Source organism: Rhamphochromis sp. 'chilingali' (assembly GCF_963969265.1).
Source record: "Rhamphochromis sp. 'chilingali' genome assembly, chromosome: 9".
Classification (NCBI taxonomy): Eukaryota; Metazoa; Chordata; class Actinopteri; order Cichliformes; family Cichlidae; genus Rhamphochromis; species Rhamphochromis sp. 'chilingali'.
The window spans coordinates 19,317,952-19,340,597 of NC_137936.1; the positions used below are offsets into that span (position 1 = coordinate 19,317,952).

Consider the following 22,646-nt stretch of genomic DNA (forward strand, 5'->3'; position numbering starts at 1 on the left):
AAGGTTTTGGCATAGCAGAGGATGTCATCTAGGTAGGGAATGCAACATTCATCCCTAAATGCATCCAGCATCTCCTCCATACTCCTCTGAAAGGCTGCAGGCGCATTGGAGAGGCCGAAGGGTATTCTGACCCACTCATACAACCCCCAGGGAGTTACAAAGGCTGTGAGATGCCTTGAGCCCTCTGCCATAAATCCCTGGTGGTACGCCTTTCCTTGGTCAAGAATACTGAACCAGCAGTGGCCCCCCAGCGTATCGATCAGATCTTGGATACGGGGCAGTGGGTGCCTATCAGGTATGGTTTTCTGGTTTAGTAACCGGTAGTCGATGCACAGGCGTAATGTGCCATCCTTTTTGCGGACACATACAACAGGGGCAGCATAAGGAGATTTTGATTTGATTATCCAGCCCTTTGCTAGAAGGTCCTGGATATACTCCTTTACTTCGTTGAATAATGGCTTTGGAACTGAGCTGTAGGCTTTTTGCACAGGGATGTCATCTTTAAGATTTAGTGACAGCTCTAGGCTTGTAATACAGCCTATATCATTAGCATCCTTTGCAAAAGCAGCTGACTCCTCAAACAGCATTTTCTTTACAACTCCCTGCTGCTCCTCTGTGAGGTGATGTACATCAACGGGTGGATGCCACAATAGAGTGGAACAACTTGCAGTAGGTGGTGCAGTGGTAGGACTCTGAATCTCCAGGTCTCTGTTTGGGAGTGAGTCAGTCTCAACAATTTTCTTGATAGGCTGGATACTGCCAATCAAAGCTTTTCGAGGTAGAATAATGTCGTGTTTTGTCTGGTTTCCTAAAGGCAAATTTACATGTGGAGTTCTGCCCATCTGAACTTCTAAGAGGCCCTCACCCACATCTAGCTGTTGTAACTGTGGGCAATTTTCCTCAGGTTCGAACAGCACTAGTGGGTCGCCAGAGTCAAACTGTGGTGGTACTTTACATTTTACCCAGGTTACGCTACCAGCTGGGATGACTTTGTCTTTCGGACCTGTTCTCAGGCGCCCCTGAGCAGAAACAGGTTTTTTTGTCTGCACAAAATGGACAATAGTCTTTGCTGTGTCATCTGGGATGGACATTGCCCCACCTAGGAGGCGACTTAAAGTGGAAGCTAGCCTTTCTGGTTTTCCCTGAATCACTACTTCAACCACATTGAATCCCAAAAGTGGCATTTCTAAGGGCAACGAGCTCACCAGGAAGGGTACACTGACTGATAAATCTGGGTCCTCATTTCCTGGTAAGTTCAGGGTTATGATCACCCAGCCATCAAAGGGGATTAGCCCTCCATTGACCGCATACACTTCCAGTGTCTTTTTATCCTCCATGAGCTCAATTAGCTCAGTCAGGGGGCGAACGTCAAGATCAGGTAAGTACTTGTCTCTCCAATGGCGGTCTATTATGCTGACTTGGGCCCCAGTGTCCAAGAGAGCACTGACTGCGAGGCCATTGAGAATACACTTAGTCAAAGCTTTCCTACCTATTAATTTGGCAACAGGTTCATTGGTAGGCATCGTGTCTTTTAGGGGGTCAGCAGCAGTTCTCTCACGGCTATGCTTTTTGTTAACAGCAGCTGTTTCAATAGTTGTTTTGAAACTACTGTTCCCCGTCACCTTGTGGGTGGTGTCTGTTTCAGCTCCCCTGTCTGTGAATTGGGACTTGGGAAGGACTCCGGTTACTGTTTGTCCCCCCACAGCAACCGGTTCACGTTTCCCTGCTGCTTAGGGTTTTTTAGGCAACCCACAGCTCTGTGTCCCTGTTCGCCACAAGAGAAGCAGTGTTTACAATCTTGTAACCCCTCCTGCACACATTTTGGACAACCATAACGGCTTCCTCTTCTGGTTGCTTGTGGCTTGGGGGGTAGACAGCTGTATGACTGGCTCCTCTCCACTTTCTCTGCTAGGGTGTCTACTAATTTGGCGAGCACATCTATTTTCTCTGCAAGCTTCTGTACTTCATCTGATTTAGCTCTATGCTCTGTCATGTCTTTCTTTATATTTGCCTGCTTAACCTGTTCTCCCTCAACCTGTAGACTATGTGCAGCAGCTTGTCTTGAGCGTTGTGTTGACCCCAAACGCCTTTGTCGTTCACTTTCATCACTTGTTACCCTCATGACATGCTTTAGGATTGTCTCATCTGTAACTGTGTTGTCTGAAAGTAAAGGTTTAAGCTCCCTGCGAATATCGTTGTACTTGTGTCCTATTCCCTGATACACTGTGTGTAGGAAGACATCTTGTACTGTATCTGGGCTATACCTGATATCAGTCCCTGGCTGTTTTGACCCAAACAATATTCTTTGCTTCAGTCCAATAACACGGTAGAGGAACTGCTGAGGGGTTTCATGCTCATTTTGTTTGGCACACATTAGTTCTTGGAATAGTTCTGTGCTATTCCTCTCACCTAAGTGCGACTGGAGGAACCCCTTGAGCTCAGCCACAGTCATGTCTTCTTTATTGACCAGCATGTCCTTGAAATCTCCTGGCTTTATTATCCTTAGCACACCTCTCACGATCTCAGACTCAGTGAGATTGTCCTTTATCCCCTCCTCTATCTGTCTGCAAACACTGTTAAAGCTTATATCGGATGAGTGATCTCCAATTTGGCCTCCTTGAACTTTGAATTCACGGCGATGGATGTAGGACAGATCCTTCAATGATACTACTTGTTCGGGTCCTCTGTGTCTGGAAACGTCCATCTGTGTCTCAGAGTGATGTGGGACTGAGAGTGTAGGTTGTGCTGTAGCTTGAGGTGTGGGAATGTGCATCAGCCTACCAAGCTTTCGGCTCAAATCCTCATAGTCTAACAGCATCTTTTGGACATTCTCTGGTGAAACGTCACAACTGAGTTCATTAGTTGTCTCAGTGATTAGCTTGGCGTTTGCTGTTAGAGGAGTGGTTACATTTGTTACATCAGAAAATAGTACATCAGTGTTAGCTGGTTGGGCTGATGCAGTAGGTGGGACAGTGATAAGTGGGGACATTGGCTTTGTATTTACACTTGACCCAGCAGGTAAAATTACACTACTTTGAGACTGAACAACCTCATCGACAACATCTTTTAGGGCTAGTAGTTCTCCCATGCCCCCATCCTCAGCATCTAATAAGTTCTTACTGTACATAAAGGCGTGGATGTACTCGAAACATCCCTCTGCGTCTCCGCTGGAAAGCTCTGCAGCATCTTTGCCTGGAGCAGGGCTGACTGTAGAAGCAATCTGGAAAAGTTCGTTTGATGACAGCGACAGTAGGCTTTTCCTGATGTCCCATACCAGGCTTTTCCTCTCCTGGTCTGCCATGACGACGTCTTCCCCAGTCTCTCGCAGTAGGTTGCTTTTGGGTCCAGCCCTCTTCCTCACTTGGTCTCAGCTTGTCTCACACAGACAGCTCACTTTGGGGCAGCCGGCATCACGCTGTCAGCTTTACCAGCACGAGGTGTTGTAGGTTGTGGGATTAGCTCATGGCAATGTGGAGAGCCAATCCCGGACGAGCCCCCAAGAATCTGTAACACACCCCAAGCAAGAGGGCGGCTGACAGATTATGTCTGGTTCTGAAAAAAACAGATAAATTATGAGATGGACGACAGGTAGTGTGTTTCCTCTCTCGCTTCTGCCAGATCTTTATTTAAACACATTCATGTGTTCACAACAGGTTGCAAAAACTTCTTAACATCTCTGTCTCACATTCCCAAAACCCAAAATCAGAATAAACTAAAATAGTATAATAATAGTATAAACAAAAATCTAAACAGTCATCTCTGTTGTTTGTTACTAAGAGCTATAAATCACACTTTTTTTCACACATTGTTTGATAAAGCAAACATTCCAGTATTGTACCATATACTAATGGCGTATCTGTGTAGTGGAAATCTCCACATCAACATTGCAGAGCGATCAGAATTATTATAGGTTATTACACTAACTTTAGACAATAACAGTGACAACATATCAAACTGTCTCTGCGAACACATTAACTCAAATATACAGGAGCCGTGGTGTACTTTTGTTACAAGAGGGTGCCTTAAGTTTAGAAAACAACAAAGCTAACAGCTACTCTAGGATGTGGCGAGCTAAGCTAGCTCCTACTCTCGATCGTAACACATTTCAATGAGCAAAACAGACGAATACAGATCCCAGCAAAACAAACTGCTGGTCAGGTTTTACCCTTATTTGGCATGTAAATTATGTGGACCACATGTGTGGCCTTATTACTTACTAACCTGAAAAAAACAGATAAATTATGAGATGGACGACAGGTAGTGTGTTTCCTCTCTCGCTTCTGCCAGATCTGAAGACGAGCAGTAGCGTCACACTAAACCATCTCACTGGGGCGGAAGTGCCCCCTTGTGGCGTAACTAGGGACCACACCACATGTTGGATCTCCAACAAAAATCACAAGATTAAGGCCCTTCCTTAACAAAACTACACCTAAAAGCTTATACAATGTACAAAAATTAAATCACATAATGTGACCACACATTACAGTGTGTCACATATGCGTGTAAAACATGCAACGTTTCAGCACATAAAAGTGTCAGGATGAAAAAAGAAAAACTTACTGTAATTTGAATGCATGTCTTCGATCTCTTTCTCAGACTGATTCTTTGAGAAAACCATGACCTGGAAAAAGATTAATTGGAGAGACATTTGTTCATATTGACAATGAATCAAGAAAAACAAATATTGAAATTTTGCAATATTTGTAAAGAAACTGAGCTAACCTGTCTTTTTTTAAGCCAGCACCCGTGCAACAAAAGTACTGTTTTTTTATTACAAATAACTCATTTTCATAAGACTGTGAAATTTTAAATTGTAAGAACTTGTCAGAATTATTGTTTCTCAAAAAAAAAAAAAGATTAAAAATACAGTAAAATAAACCTTGCTGATAATATATAAACGCTACTGAAAATGCTGCAACGTACATTTGAGAAAAAACAAAAACAAAATTTAAGCTCTCACTAAGCAGTTAATACATACTGGCTTGGCCTTCCCCTGCAACTGGTTTCTCATCTTCTCATTGGCCTCGACCTCTTTGGCAATTTCCTCAGCTGTTGACAGACGAAAGATGAATCTTTATTTGGCTTGAGGTGACAAATATTGTCCCTTATATGAAATGTACCATTTGACCCATGAGGTGGCAAAACAAAACTGAGGTTTTCAAGAAAAGTAAAAAAAAAAAATCAAGACAAAAACCAAACTAGTGAAGTCAAATATCACCAACTTCATTCTATGTTTAAGTCTCATGGGGAAAAAATGTTAAAGCTTTGTACCACAGCAAAGGCATTTCACGATAGAGTTACAAAAAAAAAAACCAAACAAACAACAAAAAAAAAAACTGCCTGTTCCCAAACAAGCAGAGTGTTTGTTAAAGCGAATGCAAAACGGTTCAGTCTGATTTTGTTGAATTAACATTCAGTCTGGGAACAGCAGGGACCATCTGCTGGACTTTGAAAACGAATGCTGTCCCGTTCTCGTCTTATACACGACTCCAGCTGCTCAACAGTCCCGGGTCTTTGTCGTATTTCTTGTTTCACGATTTGTTAAATGTTTCAACTGGTGAAAGTTCAGGACTGTGAAATATGCAAAAGCTTCACTGAAATAAATGTCGTCTGGATGGGAGAATGCTTGTTTAAAAGTCCGGATGCACTGGATGGTCCCTCTTCTCTTTAGTCCAGAGGACCCTGTGTGGAATTTCAAATTCCCAATAGTACGAGGATAGAACAGTTTTCCACTTTTGCTCCGTCTATTTTAAATGGCAGAGAAACGAAAGCTGTATGTTCTTTTTGATACCCAATCATGTTACCATCTGTTTCCATTTAACCTCATTAGTTATAAAATGTTGATTGAGTTCTTTTTTTTCTTTAATGTTGGGGTATACTTTTCCAGCCTTTTGGTGCCTCCATACCAACTTTTGAGACATGTTACTGACATAACATTCAAAATGAACTAATATTTTTTTATGAAATGTTAACGATTTTGCAGTTTAAGCATTTAATGTTTCCTAGATTGCGAATAAGATATGGGTTTATGAGATTTTGCAAAACATTGCATTCGTTTTTATTCACATTTTACAAAAAAAAAATCTCAATTTTGGGGGGATTCTACTGTGTTTCTAAATATTTGAGTGTCATTTTCTGGTTAGAGCATTTAAGTCCATGCAAGCCTCTGTCTGGTATAATGAAGAGTGCAGGCACAGGTTCAGGGGCTGCCACACTCCCTCCTGTCATTTGTTCTATAACTAATAAGGGCAACAAGTACACAACTGAGAGCTATTACATGACTGTTCCTCTGTTTTGTAAACAACACTGCATCTGGCCCCCTTTATGATGTGTGATTTTTCATTCCACATTCAAGTGTGGCTATTTGAATAGACTACAAACACTTCTGGTTTTCAAGTTGAGGTTGGACAATATCCTATACAGTCCACTTCTTTTGTTGTGTAACAAAACACTGTGATATCACAGTAGTTTAGAGTTCTTGTTTTGTTTTTTCATTTTAATAAAAAAAAAACAGAGCAAATCCTCTCACCTGATTTCGGGTTTAGAGAGTCACACTGGGCATTGTATAAGTAGACAAAATCTTGGTGTCTTTTGATCAGCTGGTCTCGAGATCCCTGCAATGGCAGATGGCATTCCTTCAGCCTCCTCTTGAGCTCCTGCACTGAAAGCAGGTTGTATACCAACTTCGGCATTGGACGCCTCTTCTGGCTAAGAGAGCGGAAACAAACAGATTCACTGTATATTTTCAGTAACCAACAGATATGACATTTTAATGCTTGAGGTGCATCTCTGTGCTAAGCTACAACAAAAATCTACAACTATAGAAAGAAATGCTCTTGAACACAAGCAGAATTTTTATTGTCATAACGGAAAAGGTTCCAAATTAGGTATAAAATTAATATCTTTACACACTAAAAGAAAAGCAAGTGCTTGCAGACCTGTTCCCCACTTTGAAGCAACCATTTCAGAGCCGATGAGCTCAAAGGGTCGCATTAATTTTGGTCGTCCCAAGTCTCCAACCACTGGTTCCCCTAATGTGATTGTAGCTTTAGTTATTCACAAGTTAAGCCCTGTGACATCAAACTACAACAAGACAGATTTTCAAAAGAGTTCAAGAAACTCATGACTGTTGCTACTCTCCCTAAGAATGGGAGCGAGCCCAGGGGTTACAATGAAACACTATATCTGTATTTGTGAAAATCTTTGTTCGTGTTTCTGTTACAACAAAAAATAAAAAATGAATAACAATGGGGTTCAAGAAGAATACCACAAAGGAAACTCTCTCTCTCAAAAAACAAAAAACAAAAATCAAAACAAGCACTTCTCATGTTAAAAAGAAAGCCTGGATGTTCCACAACACATCACTGAAAAATCTTTTAAACCTCTCTAAAGGCACAAAAGTTCCCCAGCATGCTTGGAGGTAAACAAGAAACTGCACAATAGCCACAAACTCTCATATCAGCCTTAAAGCACTGGAACAAGTATTACAGTTTAAGGCTACTTGCAACCTTTGAACAAACAATAGATGCAAAATTGTATCAAATTTTAGAGGAAAAGAGCAGGGCAGGAGTCCAGGACCTAAAGCTCAGCAGATGTTCAGTAATGGAACAAGACAACAAGCAAAAGCACATAAATCAGCAACGGACTGGCTGAATAATAATAATGATAAGAGATAATTCGTGTATGGAAATCCTGACCGTAACTTAGTCGAGATGCTGTTCATCAATATAAAAACTGATAAGCTGAAACTGTTTTCCAGGAGAAGAGATAAGATACCACAAGAAACATTTGACAGAAGTTGTTGCGTATAAAGGAAACATTATTTTGGAGTTATGAAATTCAAGAGTGCATAGACTCTTTTTGTTGCCTGAACTGTGAGTAATTGTGAATTGTGAAATCAATACAGACATGACCTGTTCATGAGAGTTATTCATTTAAGTCATATTGTGTCTGGCTATAATCGGCTTATCCAGACCAAACCTACAATATTTTTCCCAACATTTCTGTTTTTGGTAATTGTACGGCATTTTGTATCACAAACTGTATTAAATGTTATTAATAAAGCAGGAAAAACTGCTGGGAGGACATAAGGTCATCGGTTGACTGAAACCCAACTGTTGTGTTTAGTTTTCTTTGTCTTCTACTTTTATTTCTTCTTTTTTTTTTTTTTTTTACTGCATCCATGTACAAGAAAACTTTAATCTCATTATAGAAAAGACATTTAGCCACAAGCTAATTTCCATCTGCTGTCCCTAGGCAGGTATACACAAGATTAAATAAAAATGCCACGTAAACATAACTCCACGTGGTACCTGTTAATTTGAAGCATAAGGGGTATTTTTAGTTTAAAACAAAATCACAAGTAATTAAAAAACAAAACATCTCAACATGTTAGGCTAACATACACATGTTAATGACAGTTGAAATAATGTTTAATAGTTTAAAAATAATTTTACAGCTAATCTGATTCATATCTGTCTTTTAGTCTGTCTGATCCACTGATAAGTTTGGAGATAACGGCAGTGGCTATCATTTCTAATGGCTGTTTGTTGTCTTTGCTATCTTGGATGTCCGAGACCTCCAACATCTTAGGCTGTCACACTGGTGTTCGTTCACCTTCGGAAATTACTGATCTTGAGTGACCTCTCTTTGCTACAATTTCCTTAACTTGAGGAGACTTCTGACTCTTCCTACGTACGACCCTTTTATTTGTATCCTACCTCCCAAAAGAGCATTAAAGCTTGACAAGACATCAGTACAGTCTTCATTTAAGTGATCAGTAAAGTGGATACTTTACCTCCTCAAGCTTTCCTTCTTGTCGCCACTGGTAAGACACGTGTCCAGATGTTTGTTGATAAAATGCTGGGAAACACTTACAGAACACACAGGGCACTCCACTGCAAAAAAGACACACAAAATAATGTTGATAGTTTTTGTGCTATGACTCTATAATATATTTCCATGTAATTTAGTGCATGCATCCAACCAGCTGCAGTTATGCAATTCATTCATAATTCAAATTAAGCACATGAAGACCTGAACCGAAATGACACATCTGTATGTTTTGTTATCAATATGTTATATTCACTGGAGGTGAATTTTAATTGTGACCCAGTTAAACTAATAGTGACAATTAAAGTAACAGGTCATGAAAAACACTGACAGTAAACTGTACTCTATGCTGTCTTTTTTGTAGATGGTACAAAGTTGGTATGAAGATGGAATTCAGTCAATGTATCTCACTGTGCACCAGTCACACACTGTTCTGTACTTTAGATCCATCACAGTACAGCAAACTAACCTGTTTATCCTGCACTAACCTGCAGAGGATTTCCATGCAGCCTTTAAATAAGGTAGTTAGTCTGCCTCAGTTTGAGTTGCAGCACGTTTCACAATATCAAAAAACATAACGTCACATGTACAGACCTAATATCTGGTTTAAAAACATGTAGGGCCACTTAGATGCTGAAGTACCGCAACCACAACTTATGGACACCTGCAGTCGTTCAGGTGTCAAAAATAAAAAAAATAAAAAAGCCCCCCCAAAATCCACCCAATCCCCCAAACAAACATAATAAACCCACCATCCCGCTTTTAACCCCTGACTTTGGCACATGTCGTCTCTTCTTATGTTTGAAGGCTCGCAGTGACATGAAATATTAACTCCCCTCAAATGTGTTACAGCAAAAGTAACAAGCCTGTTTTGAAAATAAGGAGTAGAGAGTATGGATATTTGTTTACAAATGTAGGGAGTAAAAGTTAAAAAAAGGAGTCAGGGGGAAAAAAAACTACTCAAGCTACTCAAGTACTTAAGTACAGTAATGAAGTATTTGTACTTAGTTACTTCCCACCTCTGAAATAGGATGACAAAAATGAAAAAAGAATGGGGGAAAAAAATCAGTGTTTGCCTACTGACTGCAGTTTTTTTTCCCACATTTGGTTATAAATTACAAGTAGTTGCAGTGACCAGTTGCCCAGTTTGAATCTGCAACACCAACAACTTCTTGCAATCTTTCTGGGTGCAAGGTGATTGTTCTCATTTATAAACACAGAGTGCAGTCAAACACTCTGCAATCAGTCTGAGTCAGACAGTGCTGAAGAGCACAGCTTCTTCCAAGACAGGAAGCTGACTCAACTGGTTGCTTCATGTTAGTATTCCTATATAAAAATAAGGCTGCCAAGTGGCTATACTGGGTTTGTTTTTCCAGTTAATCCACCTCCTGCAGCAACTACAAATCTATTTGTGGAGGAATTTCAGTATTAAATCTATGAGGCTGTTCCAACTAACAGATTTGTGATTTTTCCCAGTTTATCGCAATTAATCCCATTTATCATAAACAGTTAGTATGCAATTCCCAATTTGAGTCAATCACAAGCTAATAGCAGATTGATGCCATCTTATTGCCCTTTCATTGCCATCTAAATGCTTTAAAAGCCACTTTTACCCATTTTTAAAGCAATAATTTCAAGGGCAACAGCCACAGTATGTTTACAGTTAAACTGGATTTACCTTTGATTATGGGCTTAATGTCTTTTGAAGGTGTTAAAGAATGTGCCATCCCATTTTCAGCGCTAATACTTGGAAAGGCCGTGAGTGACGTCGAACCCTGAGTAGAAGCATCGTCCATATCTATGGGTTCTTCTTTTACAACCACTGAAAGCTCAGCTTTTCCTGAATGTAGGTCAGTATCATTGTGGATTCCTGCAGTCCATCTTTTCCCCTCCTGAACGCACTCAGAGATGGAACCATTGCACTGGGTTTCTTTGCTGGAAGGTGTTTTAGGCTTCTTTTGGAAAAATTGGCTCAGCACAGAGTTGTTACACCTCTGGCCCCTCTCCTTCGGAGTTTTGCATTTAACGGCTGAAGCGGGAGTCTTCGGAGATATTGGAGGAGAGTCAAATTGTGCTTTTAACAACTGTTGCCTGGAAAAAGAGAAAAGAAACAGGGCACATATGAATGAAAAAGAAAATACAACACAGTTACATGCTCTTTTATTACATTCAGTTTGAAAAAAGAAAAAAAAAAACGACAACATAGGAAGTGTGAATAAATGTTGTTGGCATTGAAGTGAGCCCTGTGATGTTCTCTTCACCTGCTTAATCATCTCGCTCCTTTTCTACTGAGCCAGAAAAAGGAGACACTTTGGCTGCAGCCTCAGAAATGTGGAAAGCAAACAAATTGAAGCTGGGCTGTTACTTGACAATAAAATGGAACCAATGAGGTGTGCGATGTTCCACTTTCCATATTTAAGAACTTATTTGTGCTTTCTGTCTACATTAGGAGGAGGTTCATGCACGTGCACGCACAGATGCAAGCACACGCCAAGTTAGCTTTGCACACATGTGATGTGGAAACACGTTCTACTCCTCCCAACCTTAAACAAATATGCTCTCCCGATAACATTCATCAGTAACGCTGCATACACATAGACAAAAATGAATAGAAAATGTCCAATGAACAAACCCACCATCTTTGTGCTAATGGCATTTTTCCCCATGTGTGATGCACTTAAACCACCTGGCTATCGAGTTATGTCCAAAGCTCTTTTCATGAATTTTAATACAGAGCCTCACAATTAACACACCTAAGCTTACCAACGCAGAGATGTGGTCAGGGCAGTTACCCCCTGCACTCATGGTCTCGCAGTGTCCCAGAGACTTATGGCATTACAATAAAACCACCTCTCTCCATTCTTATTAGTTAATATTATTAATAAAATTTGATCTAGTTGGAGAAACTAAAAGTTTCCTAAAATGTTAGGACAGACATGGAGCAATTTAAACAGAGTTATAGATTTCATTTACTGACCAATATATTAAATAAATGTAAAAGATTTATATGTGTTGTATTTACAACCATCCAAAATAATTATTCCAGTGCACTAACATCATTCAGTTGATTAGCCCAGTACCATACTGTTGTATACGAATTCGTCTTTGTTTGTTTTTTTTTAATCAATGAGTAGATAGGAATTTATAGTAAATAAATAATTTTAAAAAAAATTACTATGAGGTAAATGAAATGAATGAACTGGTCCTATTATATGAACCATATTCTCTAGCTTCTCTTCAAAAGCTGTGCTTCAGCTTTGATCTCTGATTAGGTGGAAAAGGATGAATTTAGTTATTATGAGGGAATGAAGCTAAAGTTTGGGCATTTTATTTACAATCCTACTGATCTGTAAGATCAATACAACCTACTTAAATTCCCAACACTTACTGAATTTAAATAGCTGCACCATTGATTTTCTTTACAATGTGAGAGCTAAAGTTTTATAATTAGAACTGGGTTTTAAAGGGCGGGTATAGCTTCTACAGCACTTTTTAAAGCTGGGTGTTAGAGACCTTAAACCATAGATACAGAGCAGGAGATCAGAGGAATTCCACACAAAGCCTTTGGACCAGATTTTATAAAGTCGCCGTCGCTGTTACTCGGGGACAATACACACGGTAATTGTGCCAAGACTTTAAAAAAGCAGCCCTGCAGCAGTCAGAATCATTTCATTAATAGGATTTTGTGTGTGGATATCAGTAGACCTCAGGGAACGTAAAGAAAAACTAATGAATGGTGTAAGAAAAAAAATGCATTTTTACAATAGGAGGGCTCTATAGCAGAAAAGTCTGGGTGCTAAAACACCATCGACACATTGTGAAATGAAACCTAAAGCAAATGAGACCCTGAACATCAGAACAGCTCATATCTTATACCCAGAAAGTTTCAAAACTGCAAAAACTGTTATTAGTGTCAGTATTTTAGAGTATTTTTATTTTGTAAGAAGCTGTGATACAACAAAATACACAACCCGCATCTAAATGATGTGGGTTGTGTATGAAACACAATTTCATAATGCGATGGTTCAGCCTCACAAATGGTCTCTCAACACTAAATCCAAACCATGTTGCATTTATAATAGAAAAGGGCATGTTATGATTGTGATCAAACATATTTTGTTAGCAATTTATCTCTTATCCTAATGTGCAAATACACAAATGAGACAAGAGGCTGCAAGGTAACTGGTTACTGTACCAGTGTAAATATGCAGCACTGAGATTACAGCTAATGGTGTGCTAGAGGGGGAAAAGGCCTCTAATAGAAGTAAATTAGAGCCATCAGATAACAGCAACCCAAAGCACTGATTTCACAGTGATAAATCCGAATGAAGGAAGTTACCCCCAAACACATGCTGGACCAGAGAATCTACCAACCGCATAAGCAGATGTTTAAATAATTATTCCCTAAATGCTTTGCAATGCTGTCATTTCAAAGCAAATAATCCAGTTGAAACAAGTCTATCTTTACACAAAACAACATTTTGACAGAGTCAAAACCAACGAATCCAATTTCTCAGATGCTCAGTGTTAGACAACAGGAAATTAAAAAGAGAAGGAAAAGGCTGCTGCCTAATCCACTCATTCGTAACTGTGATGACAATCAGAAGGGCTACAGTTTGAAGGGAGACCTTTCAGACTGTTGATAACAGAGATGTGATTGATGGAAGGGACAAACATTGTGGTAGACTGACTGATAACAGCATTCAGCATTGGCATCAGCCCAGATATTGGAGAAACAATTCTAATGACTTTAGGCAGAGGGAGCGGGGGGGAGAGCTCTATTTAGGCTCGCAGGCTTATTTTCAACTAATCTTTAGGAGTTGCTACAAGATTCCCCAAAATATGGATCATCAAAATGATCTGTTAATAGATGACTATCTATAATACAAAGGAACATATATATCCTTTGAGAGATGTTTTCTGTTCTACATTTGGATTATTATTTCTTTAGAAAAGAATGACAGGATGGCGTCACTCTCAGTGAACAAGAGTTTATGAACTCCGGCCAGAAGCGTTTTCTCAAAATGTTCCCTACTTTCACGCAAACTAGAAATGTTGCTGTCTGGAGCCCCACTCTTACACTATTCCCGGGATGGAGATTGTAATGCGTTACTACCTCAGTGACACATATGGACTATAGATATGAAATGTTCCAGAAGGAGTCAACCTCAGCCACCATCCATAAAAAAAGTGGTTTAGGAGGATTAGTATTAATCGGTAAACCTGGACCAGATCTTTTTTTTAAGGTTTGTGAATACAGAGTTGCTGGCGGGGAGGTTCTGACGTGTGCATTTTAACAGAAGAAATGGAAACGAAAGCAAAAGAGAAAAGCATTTCACAGATGTAGTTTTTGCTGGTATGAATGTGACGAGTTTGGCAGATGACAAACTTGAATCTTTTTCAAGTACAGAGAAGGGGTGAGGGGGCATTGTTCTATGCTTTTTGGGACAATTTACTCTCTGTCCATTTGTCCCCTAGAGGGAAGTTTCACTGCAAATCAATACAAAGTCAGTCTGAGGGGCTTTGCTTTTATCCTTGTCATTACAGGATAACAATATCCCATCCACAGGCTTAAATGGTTGAAACATAATCATATGCTATGGTTCTTCCAGTCAGCAGATCATCAAAACACAGAAGAATGGTGTTCAGCTAACATACAACACACGGTGGCACAAAACATGACTAAATTATATTTTGCAAATATCTAACCAGCCAATGACCCGGGAGCAAATCAATGCAATTAGGCATGTATTCATGGGCAAGATGACCTGCTGAAGTTCAAACTGAGCATAAGAATGGGGAAGAAATGTTACTGCAGTGATGTTAGGCGTGACAAGATGGTTGGTGCCCAATGGGATGGCCTCAGTATTTTAGAAACTGCTGATTTACTGGGATTTTCCCACACAGTCATCTCTGGTTTATGGAGAACGTACCAAAAAAGAAAAAGGAGAAAATATCCAGTGAGCAGCAGCTCTCTGGGCAAAAGTGCCTTGTTGACGTCAGAGGTCAGATAAGGGGTTGATAGAAAGGCAACAGTAACTCAAATAACCTCTCATTACTAATAGAAAACTGGAAAATTGTTGCCTGTTACTAGCCTGGTCTGATGAGTCTTAATTTCTGCTGTGAGATGTGGATGGCAGGGTCAGAATTTAGATTGAACAACATGAAAGCACGGATCAATCCTGCACTGTGTCAACGGTTCATGTTACTGGTTTTGTGATGCCATGGCAGATATTTTCTTGACACACTTGGTACTAATTAAGCCTCAAGGCAATTAAGCCTGTCGTATAAACTTCAAAATCCTACGTCACCACATTCTCGAGTTATGTCGACACTGACGACAATAACCATTAGCCTTTTATTACTGAGGAGTGAAAATGTAAGCTTCTCCAGAGCTATGTACAATAATAATAATAATAATAATAATAATACAGTTAAACCCTTTTTACATAAGTTTAGCATCACCAGGGGAGCTTGTGTGATTTATAACCCCTGTGCCAACCTGAAGGAATAAATAATTAGAGTTTGGAGTGACCTGTTGTACCATGACATTGTAAATAATTTACAATAATTACACCTCCCTATAAACAACTGTTCCACAACAGAAACACAGACCAACAGCCTGTGACTGCAAGCATGTGGCCAGTGTTATTAACTACAGAACAATCTGTTTTTACAATCTATTTTAAGGGAAAGGTTTTCACTTGTGTGAACTGTGTCACTAGAGCAGAAGATTGAGGATAACATGCAACCTAAATTGTACCTTGAAATTTCCAATAGCCCAGCTCTGGACTCTGCACCTCATCTCTGCGTCCTGTTGTAATGAAAACGTATCAGCCCCAGAGCTACACAGCACACAGGTAAGTGCAATGCAATGAGAACTCTGAGTGACCTCAGCTGATGAAAACAAAATCCCCATTTGATTTACAGAAAATCTGTGAATAAGAAGCAGATTACTAGGAGGCAATCAGGCTGTTTTTTCAATACTGTACAGAAGAAAAAGTGAAATAGTTTTCTTAGTGGGCATAATGTAATCTTGCCAATAACAATGGGATCCCCTGAAATCCCTGCAGTGATCTTTTTTTTACCCCTTCGGGTCTTACAATTATGAAATACAAATTGAAGAGATGCTCAGAGCACCTGTGCTCATGGTAAAGAGGTTTACGTGGATTGCAGAGGAAATCTGATTTGCCATTTTTATTACTCATTTAGCCTGCCTCTGCAGGATGAAGAATTTTTTAAAAACCACTTTGGCTAGCTGCAGCAAAATGGATTATATTAAATCATTGTGTCCCAACAAGTCTGATGTGCAAAATGCCAGAAAGAAATATTTCATTAATGATGCTTAGATGAGAAGCTTACTCACAGTCCACTTTATTAGGCACAACTATTCGCTAACAGATATGTGATCAGCCAATCACCAGGCAGCAACTCAATGTCTGACCAGATATACATCAAGAGCAACCGCTAAGTGACACTGAACATGGCACGGTTGTTTGCGTCAGGTCTGAAAAATTCCAGAAACTGCTGATCTTCTGGGAGTTTCCCACAAAAACATCTCTAGGGTTTCCAGAGAATGTTTGAGAAAGAGAAAATATCCAGCGAGAGACTGTTTTCTTTTTGAACTGTGTACATCTGTGATGTATTAACTGAATGACAATAAAGGAAATTAGAATGCTGTTGGTTGTTGATGCTAGAGGTCAGAGGAGAATAGGTCAGCCAAGAACAGGAACCTGAGGATTCACACAAGCTCACTAAAATTGAACCACAGAAGACTGGAAAAACATCACCTAGTCTCACGAGTCTCGCTTTTTGCTGCAACATTCAGATGGTAGGGTCAGAATTTGGTATAAACAACATGAAAGCATCGATCCACTTTGTCTTGTGTCAACAGTTCAGGCTGCTGCTGCTGGTGGTGGTGGTGTAATGATGTGGGGAAATATTTTCTTGGAACACTTCTGGCCCCCTGACCATCATTTAATCTCCACAGGATACCCGAGTATTGTCGTTTATTGTGCCCCTTGACGACCACAGTATGCTAGTTTATTTATAAAGCACCTTTCATAGATAGGCAGTCATAAAGCACTGCACAATAAAATAAAAGTGCAGTTAATGGCAATAGATGCAGAACAAAGTAAAACATGTAGTTTGAAAACATCTCAACAGAAAGTCAAGTTAAACAAAAAGGTATTTAGCTGCTTCTTAAAATAGTCCACAGTCAGAAGTTGGAGTGGGAGGCTGATCCAAAGCCTTGGTGCCACAGACTGAAGGCTCTGTCCCCCCTAGTCTTTCATCCTGTACGAGGAACCGCTAACAAATTCTGAGATCCTGTGATCGAAGACCACAAGCAGCAGTGTGTTTAGTAACAAGCTGGGATAAATAGTCTGGAGTCTGGCTGTTAAGTGCTCAGTCTGTGAGTACAAAACTTTTAAATCGAGTCCTGCAATTTACTGGGAGCCAACCTAAAAAGTAATGTGAGCCTCCTTACAAGAATGTGTAAGGAGTCTGGCTGTGACATTCTATATAGCTTGGAGGAGTCAAAAAGATGATTTATCTAAGACCACGGCGTACTTATCTTCTGGTGGCTGCTTCCAGCATGATAATGCACCAACTCACAAAGCTCAGATCATCTCAAACTGGTTTCTTGAATATGACAATGAATTCACTGTACTCAAATGACCTCCACAGTCACCACATCTCAATCCAAGAGAGCACCTTTTGGATGTGCAGCTGACAAATCAGCAGCAAGTGTGTGATTCATATCAGTACGGACAAAAATGTTCGTAGCACCTCGCTGAATCAGTGCCATGAAGACTTAAGGCAGTTCTGAAGGTAAACTGGGGTTAAACCCGATAATGTATAACTACTGAAGTGGCCGGTAAGTATATAGTTTGCATACACACTTATTCTATATGTGTACCAAATCATGCAATACAGCTGCAAGTATTTTTTTTTCTGTCCTTTAACTTAATATTGTAATATTGTTGTGGACCCCACTAGTGGTGATTCAGTGTGCACTAAGATCTAAATGCATAAAAAGCTCTTCTTCATTTCAGATACAAGACAGTTCACTTGCTACTTGTCATGAGCTGTACATTACCTTGCAGATTGAAAGTTTGTGACCAAGTCATCCAACAGACGGTTGTTCCTCAGGTCTGCTTCTGTCATTTGCTAAAAGAAAAAGAAGCAAGATATGAAGAAATTCTGCCTGTAGGGTCCAAAATCCAGTGATATTTACAATTAAAGTTGAGCAAGACAATGTTTAAGTGATGTTCTTCAGTGAATTACTTAAATAATTTAACCAATATTTACTGATATCGATTAAGTCTCTTTAGGTGATGTCCTTAATTATTATGTAATTCCATTACAAGTCATGGTCATACTTACTGTATTGCAAACTGGACACTGGAGCTTGTAAGAAAGAAATTTCCGGATGCACAAAGAACAAACTGCAAAATAAAATGCAAACACAAAGCTGTGTCAGCCTGTTGACATTTTATCACATCGCTATTTGACGTGTGTGACAGTTTTTAATTTAGCAAATTGTGAAATTTGAAGAGTGACAGAGAGAGGGTGAAGTTTTAGGAGAAGATGAGAAAAATAATATTATGTCTGCAGCTCTACAGTAAAGCATTTTAAATCGTTAAAAACAAAACAATAGAAATTTAATGTGTGCCTGTTAATGTTGCGTTATGGTAGACGATCAAAAATAATTTATGTAAATATATTTCGTGATCTGCCTCTGCAATGTGTGGGATATAGTTCATAAACCAGACAAAGGACAGCTGATTGCTCGTTTCAAACAACCACTCAGTGTTCTTCCTTTTATTTGCATAAACTTCTTTTATGACTGCATCTGCACTGCTATTACTTTTTTTTTATCATCAACAATTTTTTTTTGCACTGCTATTACTTACAATTGTGTGAGCATTTTGTCATCATTGAAATATTGAGAAAGTCGAAGCAAATAGGACACCGAAGCAGCGCATCGACATTCTGTAGATGGGAGAGAGGAAAAAAAAAAAAGAGCTGAAAATCAACAAGTACCTGCAATAATAACAACAACAACAATATATTTTACCTACTAAAAGTATGGCTGGCTCAAAGCATCTGTGCATGAACCTTTGCACTTTTAATCATACATTATTTTAGGATGAAAATATCCAAAAGTTGATTGTGTTCATCTGGACGTAGCATTTTGTGGAAGAAATGTTTCGTCACTCATCCAAGTGACTTCTTCAGTCTGAGCTGATTGCAGGTTTCCCCAATCTTATAAACAGTACATTTGCATAATGACTGAAACCAGCCCACTGAAGGAACAATGGGCTTTGATCAGTGAAACCCACTGTGCTGTTGATCAATGGTCATGAGAATTTGCATAATTAAGACTAAGGAACTGACCTCCCAGCCCATTGTTCTTTTAGTGAACAGAATCGACTTCTGGAGATTTACTTACCTGGATGATTGAGAATGCGTCAAGACATAGGATGAAAATACAAAAGTTGACAGATGAAGATGTTACTCACTGAATGATAAATAAATGGTAAATGGCCTGCATTTGTATAGCGCTTTTCTAGTCCCTAAGGACCCCAAAGCGCTTCACACTACATTCAGTCATTCACCCATTCACACACACATTCACACACTGGCGATGGCAAGCTACATTGTAGCCACAGTTGCCCTGGGGCGCACTGACAGAGGCGAGGCTGCCGGACACTGGCGCCACCGGGCCCTCTGACCACCACCAGTAAATGTAGTACGCTAGAGTTGGTGAATGTCCTCGTTTATCAAAGGATTGCCCATACAGTTCCATACAAAGGATATCATTTCCTAAAACCAGTCTATCCAACTAAATAACAGGAAACTATCTAACCCTCCTGTCTCAAGCTGAATGTTCTCTTGTAAGAATGTTCAAGGTTCCACAAATTTTTTTTAATGTGATGTTTGCATAGCATTCAAGAATACAAGTTGTCCTTTCTTTTCTGACCGCAGACAATACTGTGCACACATTCTGAGTCATCCCTCATGTCTTTATTTTTTGCTTCCATGGAGCCAAGCTTTCGTGTAATTAAAAAAAAAAAAAAAAGGGCTTTCAAATTTTTCTCTGGTCACTGACAGCTTTTTCTCTCATTTTCAGCACCCTCCTTGTACCTGACCATTTTCAGAGGAATGTTTTACTTTTCTTCTTGATTTTTAAGCCACTTAATACTGACCTATAAATAAACCAAGCATAAAAACCCCACATAATTCAAGGGATAAAACAGTGTTGTTTCTGCAAATTGACAGATAAATTACCACAGAACCAAATTTAAATTGCATATTTAGCCACAATGTTAGCAGCTGGCTGAATAAGGTCAAAATTTGCTCCCATTTCTTAAGCTGAATCTATGAAAAATTATAATTATAATTTTATACAGCACTGTTCTACTGTAAATGCCTTCTATCCAACATTCACACACCAATGGTTACATCGGCGATCAACTTGGGGTTAGTATCTTGCCCATGCAGACTATAAGAGACAGGGATCAAACTACCAACCTTCTGATTATTAGACGACGTCCTAAACTACAACCCACAACAAACCAGTATGTTTGCACCAACTACTCACTTTCCAAAGCACTATTAGGACAGTGAACAAGTAGAGGTCAAAATTAGAAAGTCTCAGCGGTAGTCAAATTAGATCGACTTATGTCATTGTTGCACTGTATTTACAAGGTTAGCAAACGTTTCATCACTAACTGTAAGCACGTCAGATACTCAAGTGAGTTATAAAGATTGAACGAATGTGATGTAAGGGGGTTTTCAGTTAGCTGGGGGCTAACAGCCAGCATGTCAACAAAACATTTGAAATCAAACATAGCTACAACCTACTTTCAGACATGCGAGACTAGGTGGTAGATCCGCTTCCGTCTCGAAGGCCATTTTCTCCGAAATAACGCGCAGATTCTTGACAAAGTTAGCCTCAGCACTTTTTTTTATTCGGCGCTCAGCTGTGAGAGTCCCGCTCACAGAACGGGATACGTCTGACGTCATTTGACAACTTCCGCTGAGCCACAAATATGTAAAGATTGTAGCTGTGCTCGTCACTCGGTCAGAGTCCGGGTTACATTGTTTCAGTTTTATTTAAGAGGCTGTCTTTATTGTTTGGACTTAAAGGCATAGCAGTACTTGTGCTGCCTCGTATCTTTCTACGGGTGCAGATTTAAGAATATCAGATTTGATATACCTGCATTTTATACACAATGTTTTACTGCTTGACGAATCATAGAAAATAGCAACAAAATAACAAAACAAGGCTTTTTTTCAGTTAAAGTTTGACAGTGGTAACAACTTTTTCCAGAATAATTACAATATATGATGGACAGCAGCTTTTGTCTGTCTCTTTTCCTGATGTACTTTGTTATATGATTTTATATATAACTTCCCGTTTCTACTGAGTTTAATACGTTAATATCAAGCTACAGTATAATTTAGCATACTAATAATATACAATACACATGTACTAACAATTTTAACCAGCTTTAGTTATTCGGTTTATCAGGACTTTGCAGGACTAAGATGCAAAAATCCAGCCCTTTCAGTTGTACTCATCGAAGCAGCAGAGCCAGGGCCAGATGCAAATCCAGCATATCCCCATTCTAGCAACCTCTTAGCAATTCCAGCCCCTGCAGACACCAACCCCCGAGCCCTCGTCTCGTTTCCACCTCCCAACCCCAGAGCCAGGATCTGGTCTTCACCAGCAGGAACAGCTTTATTCTGGGCAATCAATTGCTGTCTTCTTTCTCTCCTTGGCCATCTCTCTTCAACCGACAGAAGTGGAGGGGGAGGATGGTGTGTTCTGGGAGCAGGCCGTGCATAGGGGGGTCTTAGCTGATGGCACTGAGAGACACGTGCAGCAGGCCCCCCTTATAAAACAAAAATGATGCTCACCGGTATATTATGTAAAATACTGGATGTTTCACCTCACATTGAATGAGAGGTGAATCACCTCCTCAAACCTTAAAGAAGTCCAGTCACTTTCATTCTAAGCTCCTTAAACTACCATGACCTGGATCACAGAGAACCTACACACACATTGTGTAATGCTCACTCACTTTCACATTCAGTAGATTGTTAGACTCTCCGTATCAGGAAATGGTATGTGTGTTGCTGTTGTACTTAACAGTCCTGTGATAGCCACTTTGACTATAATGACTATATGTATATATCAATGAGGCTGTGCTGCACATCTGTTGCTATTATGCAATAACATAAAATACCTCTTAGTAATATACAGCACATTTGATGTGTAATTTGTGACATGAACAAAGTTACCACTGGAATAAATCAGTTTAATTTATATTATGGATTAAACATGAAATACATGAGAAATTTTATACAAAAAAAAAATCCGTGGACACTGAAAGATCCAAAAGTCATAAAGATTGTGTTTTTCTGGCTCCAGTGGAGGGAGCTAATAGGGAAGACAGCCACTGCTAACTCCAACCAGGGAATCTGAGAGTGGAAAATGACTATTACAAAATAAATGACCTTCTTGTGGTGGATGTAAAAGGACAGGCTCTTCTTTTGTGGTGTCCACACCATGACAGCCTCGTGTTTTTAGATGACACTAACACAAGTGATTCTGGATGACAAGTGTAGCATGAAAAAAATGGTACAACCAGTTCTTAGCTTGACTCATGCTTTATTATAATAGTTATTCATGCCTTTGGCAGTTGTTTTCAGGACATTGATGGGAAAGAAATAAGTTAATCAATCTTGTTCTTACAGTGGAGAATGCTCAGCAGATTTTTCAGAGGCCTTAAATGCAGACA

General features: G+C 39.6%; 1 protein-coding gene across 1 annotated transcript in view; it reads right to left on the reverse strand.

Annotated features, from left to right (window-relative positions):
* The window catches only part of rad18 (RAD18 E3 ubiquitin protein ligase), a 38,614-nt gene extending 17,734 nt beyond the window's left edge, over positions 1 to 20,880 (reverse strand). Inside the window, exons 1-9 of the mRNA XM_080891423.1 lie at positions 20,704 to 20,880; positions 18,750 to 18,828; positions 18,220 to 18,281; positions 17,933 to 18,003; positions 10,511 to 10,923; positions 8,798 to 8,897; positions 6,530 to 6,708; positions 4,979 to 5,049; positions 4,561 to 4,621 (exon numbers count right to left, since the gene is read on the reverse strand). Of these exons, the coding sequence (XP_080747549.1) occupies positions 4,561 to 4,621; positions 4,979 to 5,049; positions 6,530 to 6,708; positions 8,798 to 8,897; positions 10,511 to 10,923; positions 17,933 to 18,003; positions 18,220 to 18,281; positions 18,750 to 18,828; positions 20,704 to 20,865 (1,198 nt within the window). The 5' untranslated portion in view covers positions 20,866 to 20,880. The remainder of the gene's footprint in view (positions 1 to 4,560; positions 4,622 to 4,978; positions 5,050 to 6,529; positions 6,709 to 8,797; positions 8,898 to 10,510; positions 10,924 to 17,932; positions 18,004 to 18,219; positions 18,282 to 18,749; positions 18,829 to 20,703) is intronic.
* Positions 20,881 to 22,646: the final 1,766 nt, after the last annotated feature.